The sequence below is a fragment of the Gopherus evgoodei genome, chromosome 3 (genome assembly GCF_007399415.2).
Source record: "Gopherus evgoodei ecotype Sinaloan lineage chromosome 3, rGopEvg1_v1.p, whole genome shotgun sequence".
Classification (NCBI taxonomy): domain Eukaryota; kingdom Metazoa; phylum Chordata; order Testudines; family Testudinidae; genus Gopherus; species Gopherus evgoodei.
In genome coordinates this window covers 106,580,782-106,593,099 of record NC_044324.1, presented here as the reverse complement: position 1 = coordinate 106,593,099, position 12,318 = coordinate 106,580,782, and the positions used below count along the sequence as shown (strand labels likewise).

At 46.4% G+C, this 12,318-nt stretch overlaps 1 protein-coding gene across 5 annotated transcripts in view; it reads right to left on the bottom strand.

Moving 5' to 3' along the window:
* Positions 1 to 12,318, bottom strand: part of NCOA7 (nuclear receptor coactivator 7) — a 126,816-nt gene that overhangs the window by 8,162 nt on the left and 106,336 nt on the right. Inside the window, exon 1 of one of the 5 annotated variants that reach the window (XM_030556237.1) lies at positions 5,950 to 6,136. The exons of the other annotated variants lie outside the window; for them this stretch is intronic. Within the exon in view, the coding sequence (XP_030412097.1) occupies positions 5,950 to 6,024 (75 nt within the window). The 5' untranslated portion in view covers positions 6,025 to 6,136. Of the gene's footprint in view, positions 1 to 5,949; positions 6,137 to 12,318 lie in introns of those variants that run through there. 5 annotated transcript variants of the gene reach the window in all.

Below are 12,318 nucleotides of genomic sequence, written 5' to 3'. Positions count from 1 at the left end.
TGCAGTTGTTCAAGCGCAGTGAACTCTTCTCAGATGCTAATACATAACACTAGTTTAAATAAAGCTTTAAGTTTCACTTCCCATTATTCAAGTATCAGAGGGGTAATGGTGTTAGTCTGGATCTGTAACAAGCGACAGAAAGTTCTGTGGCACCTTATAGACTAACAAGACGTACTGGAGCATGAGCTTTTGTGGATGAACACGCATGTGTCTGACGAAGTGGGTGTTGACCCACGAAAGCTTATGCTCCAATACGTCTGTTAGTCTGTAAGGTGCCAAAGGACTTTTTGTCATTTTTTACTTCCCATTTTTGCTAAACTAACAGCAGCCCTTTCTTGCTTATTTACCAAGAAATAAACATTTATTTATATAAACTGAAATAAAACACAACAAAGAACCAAAAAGAAAGTTACATTTGAGCAGAACCTGAAAGAAAAGCACATGCTCTGAAAGCTGCATCATACAGGCAAGCTCTCAATGAAACTGTGTGCTCAGTCAAGTATTTAGTCCCAAATTCTTTCTAGTGTAAGTTCTTTCTTGTCTATAAAATAGTCATTTTGGGAAACTGACGCTTATTTCAACAAATTTTAAGAATTTATTCCAAGGTCAAAGGTCTCATGGTATGATTTTTTTAAATACATTTTCAGTTGAAAAACTATCCAATAATTCTTTGGAAGTGTGGAGAGGGATGGGTTACTGATAGTTTTTAAATCTGAGTGTGCTACAACTTTAAAAACAACTTTGATCCATATAAAGACTCATTAGTCGGATCTGGATTCAAATGTTCTTCCTATAGTTAGAAGGAAAATACCATGCCCCCAGAACTCCATTGCCTGTTCCAATGGGGCTATAACTTTAGTGAGAACTGACTGCAGAGTCTGTGGCTTCAAATTTATCTAAACCACCCTCTCTATACAAACCTATTAGGCCATGTCTACATCTAAAATTTTGCAGCGCTGGTTGTTACAGCTGTATTAGTACAGCTGTATAGGGCCAGCGCTGCAGAGTGGCCACACTTACAGCAACCAGCGCTGCAAGTGGTGTTAGATGTGGCCACACTGCAGCGCTGTTGGGCGGCTTCAAGGGGGGTTCGGGGAACGCGAGAGCAAACCGGGAAAGGAGACCAGCTTCGCCGCGGTTTGCTCTCGCGTTCCCCGAACCACCCTGCAAACCGTAGGGAAGGAGACCTGCTTGTTCGGGGAACGCGATAGCAAACCGGGGAAGGAGACCAGCTTCGCCGCGGTTTGCTCTCGCGTTCCCGGAACCACCCAGCAAACCTCAGGGAAGGAGACCTGCTTGCTCGGGGTTCGACGAACGCGAGAGCAAGCTGGGGAAGGAGACCAGTTTGATTACCAGAGGCTTCCTCGGTGATGCTGGGATACCTGCTTATTCCACGGAGGTCAAGAAAAGCGCTGGTAAGTGTCTATACTTGATTACCAGCGCTGGATCACCAGCGCTGGATCCTCTACACCCGAGACAAAACGGGAGTACGGCCAGCGCTGCAAACAGGGAGTTGCAGCGCTGGTGGTGCCCTGCAGATGTGTACACCTCCTAAGTTGCAGCACTGTAACTCCCTCACCAGCGCTGCAACTTTCTGATGTAGACAAGCCCTCAGCCTACAATTCCCGCTCTGATGACCTGGAATAATGGCCCTAATCTTTGTGCTAAGTGCTCTACAGCCAACTCATAGGTGCAGCTTGAGGCTCTCTTTACAGTGCTATGCAAAGCCATTCCCCTCCAGCATCAATCCCCTCCCACACACACACACACACACAAAAGCTGTTGTAATTTGCAGAAGCTGCCAAGAATTTCCAAGAAGCCCTCTCCTCCTACTTTAGCCACAGGTAGAAGCTGCCGGGACAGCTATCTGCCACTAGAAGATCCCCCTATATTGGGGCAATTTTCCTCATGGCCAGCTTTGTACCAGTGTTACTCAAAGTGGCTGCATTGCAGTGTGGCATCTACTCTAATATGTTTAAAGCTGTTCAAGGCAGTGGTTCTCAACTAGGGGTATGTTCCAATCCCTGACGTTATGCAAGGGTCTTTAGGGGGTACATCAACTCATCAGGATATTTGCCTAGTTTTACAGTAGGCTACATTAAACGCACTAGCGAAGGCAGTACAGCAGAACCTCAAAAGATATGAACACCACAGTTACAGACTTACCGGTCAACTGCACACCACGTGGAACCAGAAGTAATCAATCAGGCAGCAGCAGAGACCAAAAAACAAAACAAAAAAAACCACACCACACCAGCAAATACTGTACTGCCTCAGGACTTCAGCCTTGGCTGCAGCCAAGGGGGAGTTGGGGGGTGAGGTCAAGGCTTCTGCCCCACAGGAGCATGAGGGCTCAGGGCTGCAGTCCGGTGGCTGTTCCCAGCTTCTGCCCCACGGGGTGTGTGCGTGTGTGTGTGCCAGGGCTCAGGGCTTTAGCTACAGGGGGAAGAACCTGTTTCAGCCCCAGCACTCCTCCCTCCTGTAGCTAAAGCCCCGAGCCCTGGTGCCTGCCCTCCCGGGCTGAAACTGGGAGTGGACCTGTGGGGAACCCCAAGCCCTGGCACTCTCTTGTGGGGCAGAAGCTTGGATGGGAGCTACAAAGCTGAAGCCCCAAGCCCCCAGAGAGGCTGAAACTGGGAGTGGAGCCGAAGGGCTTAAGCCCCGAGCCCCAGCACTCCTCCCAGATCTAAAGCCCTGAGCCCTGGTGCTCCCATGGGGCAGAAGTCCTGAGGGCCCCTCCCCTCTCCTCTCCTCCCCTCCTAAGCCCTGACCACCTCCCATCCCGCAGCTGCAGCCCCAACTCCCTCATGGCTGAAGTCCGTAACATTCGGTTGAGAGTTACAGAACATTTCAGATATATGAACAACCTCCATTCACGAGGTGTTCGTAACTGAGGTTCTACTGTACAAACTAAAATTTCATACAGACAATGACTTGTTAATACTGCTCTATATACACTGTACACTGAAATGTAAGTACAATATTTATATTCCAATTAGGGATGTCAAGCAATTAAAAAAATTAATCACAATTAAATCGCACTGTTAAACAGTAACAGAATACCATTTACTTAAATATTTTGGATGCTTTCTACATTTTCAAATATATTGATTTCATTTACAACATTGAGCACTGTACACTTTGTATTCTATTTATATTTATTTTTATTACAAATATTTGCACTGTAAAAAACCAAAGAAATAGTATTTTTCAATTCACCTAAGTACTGTAGTGCAATCTCTTTATAATAAAAGTTAATTCTACATTTCTAAGTTCATGTACAAAAAATAAGTGCATTCAAAAATAAAACAAATGTAAAACGTTAGCGTCTACAAGTCCACTCAGTCCTCCTCCTTGTTCAGCCAATCGCTCAGACAAACAAGTTTGTTTACATTTATGGGATGTAATGCTGTCTGCTTCTTGTTTACAAAGTGAGAACAGCTGTTTACATGGCATTGTTGTAGCTGGTGTCGCAAGAAATTTATGTGGCAGATGCGCTAAAGATTCGTACGTCCTTTCATGCTTCCACCACCATTCCAGAGGACATGTATCCATGCTGACGGGTTCTGCTCAACAATGATCCAAAGCAGTGAGGACCAATGCATGTTCATTTTCATCATCTGCGTCAGATGCCACCAGCAGAAGGTCAATTTTTTGTGTGTGTGTTCAGGTTCTGTAATTTCCGCATCTGAGTGTTGCTCTTTTAAGACTCCTAGCAGTATGCTCCACAACTCCTCTCTCTCAGATTTTGGAAGGCACTTCAGATTCTTAAATCTTGGGTTGAGTGCTGTAGCTATCCTGAGAAATCTCACACTGGTACCTTCTTTGCGTTTTGTCAAATCTGCTGTGAACGTGTTCTAACAATGAACATGTGCTCCTATAACTGCTATAACATGAAATATATGGCAGAACGAATGTAAAATAGAGCAGGGAACATAAAATTCTCCCCACCCTCTAGGAGTTCAGTCACAAATTTAATTAACACTTTTTTTTTTAAATGAGCATCATCAGCATGTCCTCTGGAATAGTGGCCGAAGCATGAAGGGGCATATCAATATTTAGCATATCTGGAATGTAAATACCTTGCAACACTGGCTACAAAAGTACCATGCGAATCCCTGTTCTCACTTTCAGGTGTCATTGTAAATAAGATGCAATAAGCAGTATCTCCTGTAAATGTAAATAACTTGTTTGTCTTAGCAATTGGCTGAAAAAGAAGTAGGACTTGTAGGCTCTGAAGTTTTACATTGTTTTGTTTTTGAGTGCAGTTATGTAACAAAATAATAAAAAAAAAAATCTATATTTGTAAGTTACACTTTCACTATAAAGAAATTGCACTACAGTACTTGTATGAGGTCAGTTGAAAAATACTATTTCTTTTGTTTGCCATTTTTACAGTGCAAATATTTGTAATAAAAAATAATATAAAAAGTGAGCACTGTACACTTTGTATTCTGTGTTGTAATAGAAATCAATATATTTGAAAATGTAGAAAAATATCCAAAAATATTTAATAAATTTCAATTGGTATTCTCTTGTTTAACAATGCGATTAATCACGATTAATTTTTTAATCAGTTTTTTTTCTTAGTTAATTGAGTGAGTTAACTGCGATTAATCATTAGCCCTAATTCCAATTGATTTATAATTATATGGTCAAACTGAGAATGGAAACAATTTATTAGTAATAATGTACTGGGACATTTTTGTATTTTTATGTCTGATTTTGTAAGCAAGTAGTTTTTAAGTGAGGTGAAACTTTGGGGTTTGGAAGACAAATCAGACTCCTGAAAGGGATACAGTAGTCTGGAAAGGTTGAGATTTACTGGTTTAAGGGATATGAATTTACTGCTTTGTCCTTTCTTCTCATTAATTGTAGTCTCCCCAGAACCAGTACTTTTTTACATTTTTATTTTTGAATATTATGAGTGACTCCTCTCCCGCTCACTGTAATCAAAGCAACCCCCCACTAAGCTTTCATAATGCCTCCAAGTTTCTCAAAGCTTTCATAATGCCTCCACGTTTCAAAAAGAAAGAACTCATACTAAGTCTACTGGACAAATATGTTTGTAGTGATGTATAACTGAATTTGCAGAGGCCAGCAGCGGCAGATATGTTTCTTCTTAACAAGTCCATCATCAATTCCTATCAGTCAGGAATAAAAGTCAAGCCTCTCCTACCACCCAAAAAAGGGACAGAAATCCAGTTCTTAAGAAGTTAAAACAGAAAGGCATTCAATAACCCTCCAAAAGTTCACCTAATTGTGTCACACGAGATTAATTAAATATCTCAATGCTGTAGTCCAGGGGTCGGCAAACTTTCAGAAGTGGTGTGCCGAATCTTCATTTATTCACTTAATTTAAGCTTTCGCATGCCAGTAATACATTTTAACTTTTTTAGAAGGTCTCTTTCTACAAGGCTATAATAAATAACTAAACTATTGTTCGGTATCAGAGGGGTAGCTGTGTTAGTCTGGATCTGTAAAAGCAGCAAAGAGTCCCATGGCACCTTATAGACTAACAGATGTATTGGAGCATGAGCTTTCGTGAGTGAATACCCATTACATACAACAACAGATGCATCCGACGAAAAGTAAATAAGGTTTTTTAAATGTTTAAGAAGCTTCATTTAACATTACATTAAAATACAGAACCCCCCAGACCGGTGGCCAGGACCCGGGCAGTGTGAGTGCCACTGAAAATCAGCTCAAGTCAGACCAAAACAGCAATGAAGAGGTCTGCATTACCAACCATTTACAGGTCAGTTCAGGTAGCATAAACATTAAAAACCACACAGAGATCTGAACTGCAAAAAGGTTTTTTAAGTACTGCCATTTTTAGGAACAAAGAAGCAAGCCCTAGCATGCAGAAATACCACGTAAAAATATATTTTAGTTTATCGGTACAGAGATAGAACATAGGACCACACCATTGTATGCAGTCCAACATACCTGCACAAAAGGCTCCTGGTCCGGTCTGACACAGTAAACAATCTGAATATCCAAAGGTATTTTTCGCACTCTCATTGTTATAGAATTTATTTTCACTATATCAAACTTCTCTTCTGTACTGCCAAAGCTGTTTCCTACACGCTAGACAAGGCAGCTACTGCTTCTGCCACGCTGTGATAATATTGCTTATACACTTCCCTGGTACAGTCTTACTTTCTGTTTCCCCAACATGAAGTATAAGTTTCACAAAGGATTATGACCAAATTAGGACTTCACTCAAAGCCATTTCCTGGTAGATCCACCTTCATGGGTAAAAGCTGTAAGGGTTTTTTTTTTTTTCTTTGAACCTTTGGAACCATTTCCAGCTATTTCCTTATTATCACCAGCACATATTTAAAATAGAACAATGAGAGTTCTTCATGACAGGAGCAGCGGTTTGTCTCCTGTGCCTTGTGGTAGGCGTTCTGCAGCTCCTTCACTTTGACTCTGCACTGCAGAGTGTCCTGGTCATGGCCCCTTTCTGTCATGCATCCTGAAATCTGTCCGTAGGTATCATAATTCCTATGGGTAGAGCGCAGCTGGGACTGAACAGCCTCCTCTCCTCAAATGCTGATGAGGTCCAGCAGCTTGGAATTGCTCTAAGCGGGGGATTGCCTGGTGCGTGGAGCAAGCATGGTCACCTGGAAAGATATGCTAAGACCACTGCACGCGTCACTGAGCAAACAGGAAGGGGACTTTCAAAATTCCCCAAGGAATATAAGGGGTAGGGCTCATGGCTGGTCACCGGAGGGCAAGGCAGTAGAGTTCAAACCGATGACCAGAGGCAAGAACAGACTGTAATTGACCAGTGTCTCTACACTGGCACCGCAGTGCGGTAGCCCTGGCACAGAAAGCTCTACGCCTCTCACTGCGGTGTTTCTTTTACAGCACTGCAACTGGGCAATTTTTGCACACTAAGTGGCTTGGCATAGCGTACGCATCTCGGGGTTACAGCACAGAAAGCTGCTTTACTGCACAGAAACTTGCCAGTGTAGAGAAGGTCTAAGTTATTCCATCATTTCCTCCTCTCTTCAGCTTCCCTCAACCTCTCTCTTTCTGTCCTTGGGTTTATTATCCCTCCCCATCACCTCTACTTACACATCATGTGCTTGAACTAACAACTTCACAGTGAAACTTACCGTATATACTTGTTCATAAGCCGAATATTTTTGGTAAAAAAATGACACATCAAAGAACGGTTGTCAGCTTATAAACGGGTCTACACCAACATTCGAGGAACTCTGTGGAATCACTGAATTGAATATCTAATGCAGGGATCGGCAACCTTTGGCATGCGGCCTGCCAGGGTAAGCACCCTGGCAGGCAGGGCTGGTTTGTTTACACCTGCCACATCCACAGGTTTGGCCAATCACGGCTCCCACTGGCTGTGGTTTGCCGCTCCAGGCCAATGGGGGCAGTGGGAAGCAGAAGCCAGGACATTCCTTGGCCCATGCTGCTTCCTGCCGCCCCCATTGGCCTGAAGCGGCAAACCGCAGCTACGGGATGCTGAGGGGACTCCATGCCTACAGATACTTCAGGTAAACAAAACATCCTGACCTGCCAGCGGCTTACCCTGATGGGCTGGGAGCCAAAGTTTTCCAACCCCTGAAATATAGGGTCAGCTTATGAAAGGGTCACACAGTTTTTGCTATTTTTACCTATCCATTTTGGGGGTCAGCTTATAAACGAACAGGCTAATGAATGAGTATACATAGTAAGAATGATTTGAAATCCACTGACTGTACACTCAGCCCTGTACAAGGCAGGGAACAAAGTCATAAGTTTCCCTTTGCAGAACTGAAATCTGTTTCTTTATACAGCATTTACGCTACAGATTATAAAGTGGAAGTTATCAACAATTACAGACAGGCGACAGTTTTCCAATATAAGCCCTACTTTCTATCCCTTTCTCTAACTTTTGAACAGAGCAACTCATTTGTTTGCAGATAGGAATGCTTAAAATAGGAAAGCTGTACAATTTTTCTAGACATGTTTGAAATTTTACTATTTAAATTCTTAAATACTAGATCAATTTTTTTTAAATTAAAATTAAAACTTGGTGCTGGAAGGCTAGCAGTTCTAAGTGCTAAACTGAGCTGTGTTCTGGAATTAACAGAAGCTGGGGATGGCAGACTTGGATAATCATGGAGGAACACTGAACAGGGGGTAGGTGTATTCTACAGGCTCCAAGGAGAAGAGGCTCCAGGCTCTGATATTCAGGGTATTTTGAAAACCAGCAGATCTCCTAAGCTCCAGTCAAGCAAGACTCCTCCTCTTACTCCTGGGGGAAGTCTGCACCAAAATATTAAAAATTCTGCACCATAAAATTAAAAATTCTGTGCACAAAATTTTAAAATTCTGCAAAATTCCATACATTTTGTCAAAATAATGCAATATAATCATGCCAGTTTCAATTACTTTGGTAATTTATTTAAACTACAATACAATGGATGGAGAATGGGAGTGGGGAGCACTGGAGGAAATCCCCAACCCCTCACCCCTTTGTCTAATAGTAATATAGCTAGGTTTGACCCTTTATTTCTAGCTATTAGTCAACAAATATATGCAGTCATATGCTCAGTGTTACATCACAGGCAACTGAAGAGCAAGTAAGGGCTGGGGCATCAAACTCACAATTTATATTGGCTACTGACCATCTCCAGAAAGGTAAGTACCAAACAGTTCATGGAGCACATTTTGATAGGAATTTTTTTCAGTCCAAAAATTTAGACCAGTTCTAATCACTAACGCACTATAAGCATTTATACAGCCATACTGTCCTTTACACCACTCGGGCAATGTGAAGGAACCTTAAAACTTTTACATCTGTTTTATGCTCCTGGGGGAATTCACAAAGACAGTGGGAACAATTCAGTAAGCAGGAAGGCTGCTACATTCTGCTCTGCCCCACACCTACCTCCTCAGAAACATCCCAAAGCCCTGCCTCTCCACGCCAAGCGTGCCACAATAGCGAGTAAGAGGGACAAAGTGTCTCTCTCCCTCTCACACACATGACTGCCCAGCCCCCAACCGCCACATCCCCTCCACTGTCCTAGTGGTGATTTACGTCTCTACCAGCTGCCCCAGGTGCCTGAACCCACCTGCCTGCGCTGCTGTGGGGGCACATAGCTCAGTGGTTTGAGCACTGACCTGCTAAACCCAGGGTTGTGAGTTCAATCCTTGAGGAGGCCACTTTGGGATCATAGGCAAAATCAGTAGTGAAGGCAGGGGGCTGGACTTGATGACCTTTCAGGGTCCCTTCCAGCTCTATGAGATAGGTATATCTCCATATATTAATGACTGCTCATGTGGGCTTCCATTTGCTTCCCCATCAGAAGTCATTTTTCTGCAGCGAAGCAAAGAAATCTGCAAGGAAAAGACGGTTACTCACCGTTATAACTGTTGTTCTTCGAGATGTGTTGCTCATATCCATTCCAGGTAGGTGTACGCGCCGCGCGTGCACGTTTGCCGGAAACTTTTTACCCTAGCAGCTCCAGTGGGCCGGCAGGTCGCCCCCTAGAGTGGCGCCACTATGGCACTAGATATATACCCCTGCCGGCCCGCCCGCTCCTCAGTTCCTTCTTGCCGGCTACTCCGACAGTGGGGAAGGAGGGCGGGTGTGGAATGGATATGAGCAACACATCTCGAAGAACAACAGTTACAACGGTGAGTAACCGTCTTTTCTTCTTCGAGTGATTGCTCATATCCATTCCATGTAGGTGATTCCCAAGCCTTACCTAGGCGGTGGGGTCGGAGTGAGAGGTCGCGGCCTGGAGCACTGCAGAGCCAAAGGCCGCATCATCTCTGGACTGCTGAACCAGGGCGTAATGGGAAGCGAATGTGTGGACCGATGACCAGGTCGCCGCCCTACAAATCTCTAGGATTGGGACGCGGGCAAGGAAAGCCAGCGATGATGCCTGTGCTCTGGTGGAGTGAGCAGTCACACGGTCCATCGGGACATGGGCCAGGTCGTAGCAGGTCCTGATGCAGGAGGTAACCCAGGAAGATATCCTCTGGGACGAAATCGGTAGCCCCCTGACCCGGTCCGCTACCGCCACGAATAACTGGGAGGACTTGCGGAATGGTTTGGTCTTGTCCACATAAAATGCTAGCGCCCGACGGACATCTAGCGAGTGGAGCTGTTGCTCCCTGCGGGACGAATGGGGCTTTGGGAAAAAGACTGGGAGGAAGATCTCTTGGTTAACGTGGAAAGCTGAGACCACCTTGGGAAGAAAGGCAGGGTGAGGCCTCAGCTGTACCTTGTCTTTATGGAAGACGGTATACGGTGGGTCCACTGTGAGGGCCCTCAGCTCTGACACTCGTCTAGCTGAGGTAATGGCCACTAGGAAGGCGGTCTTCCACGAGAGGTAGAGCAGGGAGCAAGTAGCTAATGGCTCGAATGGAGGGCCCATGAGACGAGTTAGGACCAGGCTGAGGTCCCATGAAGGGGCAGGAGGGCGGATTTGTGGATAGAGCCGCTCCAGTCCCTTCAGGAATCTCACCACCATAGGGTGGGAGAAAACAGAACATCCGTCCACTCCAGGATGAAACACGGAGATGGCCGCTAGGTGGACCCGGAGGAACGACAACGCCAGACCCCGGGTCTTGAGGGACCAGATGTAGTCTAAAATAGTGCTGACGGGAGCCTCCATAAGGCGAAGACCTTTCTCTGAACACGAGCAGGAGAAACGCTTCCACTTAGCTGAGTAAGTAGCCCTGGCGGAAGGCTTTCTACTGCCCAGAAGAACCTCCCGAACCAGGGTAGAACAGCGTAACTCGGAGCCTGTCAACCACGCAGGAGCCATGCCGTAAGGTGTAGAGACGGAAGGTCCGGGTGACAGAGCCTGCCGTGGTCCTGGGTGATCAGGTCCAGATTTAGGGGCAGGGCAACTGGGTTGGCTACTGAGAGGTCCGGCAACATGGGGTACCAATGCTGTCTGGCCCATGCTGGAGCTATGAGAATCACCCGAGCTCTGTCTCTGCGCACCTTGAGGAGAATCCTGTGTATCAGCGGAACGGGAGGGAATGCATAAAACAGGTGGGTTGTCCATGGGATCAGGAATGCATCTGCTAGAGACCCTGGCTCCCGACCCTGGAAGGAGCAGAATGCTCGACACTTCCTGTTCTGCCTGGACGCGAAGAGGTCCATCTGGGGACGACCCCACCTCTGGAAGAGTGAGAAGGCGACGTCTGGACGGAGGGACCACTCGTGCGAACGGAAGGATCTGCTCAGCCGATTCGCTAGAGTGTTCCACACTCCCGGGAGATAGGAGGCGGAAAGGTGAACCGAATGGGCTATGCAAAACTCCCAGAGGCGCATTGCCTCGAGACACAGAGGAGAGGACCTGGTGCCGCCCTGCTTGTTGATGTAAAACATGGTCGTCGTGTTGTCGGTGAACACCGCGACACAACGACCTTGAAGGAGATGGACAAACGCTTGACAAGCCAGACGGACTGCTCTCAACTCTCGTATGTTGATATGGAGGTTGATCTCTTGAGGTGTCCACAAGCCCTGAGTTCTCTGGGCACCGCAGTGTGCCCCCCAACCCAGATCTGAGGCGTCCGTAGTCAGGGATGCCGAGGGCTGGGGCGGATGGAACGGGAGCCCCGCACAGACTACGGACTGGTCCAGCCACCACCGAAGGGAGTCCAGTACCCTCTGAGGAACGGTGATGACTGTGTCCAACGAATGTCTGGCCGGCCGGTACTGCGCGATGAGCCAAGATTGAAGAGGCCTCATGCGGAGTCGGGCATATGCCGTCACGAACGTACAGGCCGCCATGTGGCCTAGAAGGGCCAGACGTGTTCGTAGAGAGGTCAGCGGGCCCGCCTGCAAGCGCAGAATGATGGCCGACAGCGACTGGAACCTGGGCAAGGGTAGCAAGGCCCTGGCCAGGGTAGACTCCAGAACGGCCCCGATGAACTCTATCCGCTGCGTGGGGAGCAGAGTAGACTTGTCCACATTGATGACGAGGCCCAAGGCAGCAAAGAGGGTGCTGATCCTGCAGAGGTGGTCGTGGACCTGCAGCTCCGATGTGCCTTGGATCAGCCAGTCGTCCAGATAGGGGAAGACGTGAATGGGGCAACGTCGAAGGTGTGCGACGATGACTGCCATGCATTTCATAAACACCCTCGGGGCCGTAGGGAGGCCAAACGGGAGGACCGCAAATTGAAAATGTTGGTGGTCGACCACAAAGCGGAGGAAACGTCTGTGCTGGGGGGCAATGGAGATGTGGAAATAAGCGTCCTGCATGTCGAGGGCGGCGTACCAGTCTCCGGGATCCAGGGATGGGATGATGGTTCCAAGGGATACCATACGGAACTTCAACT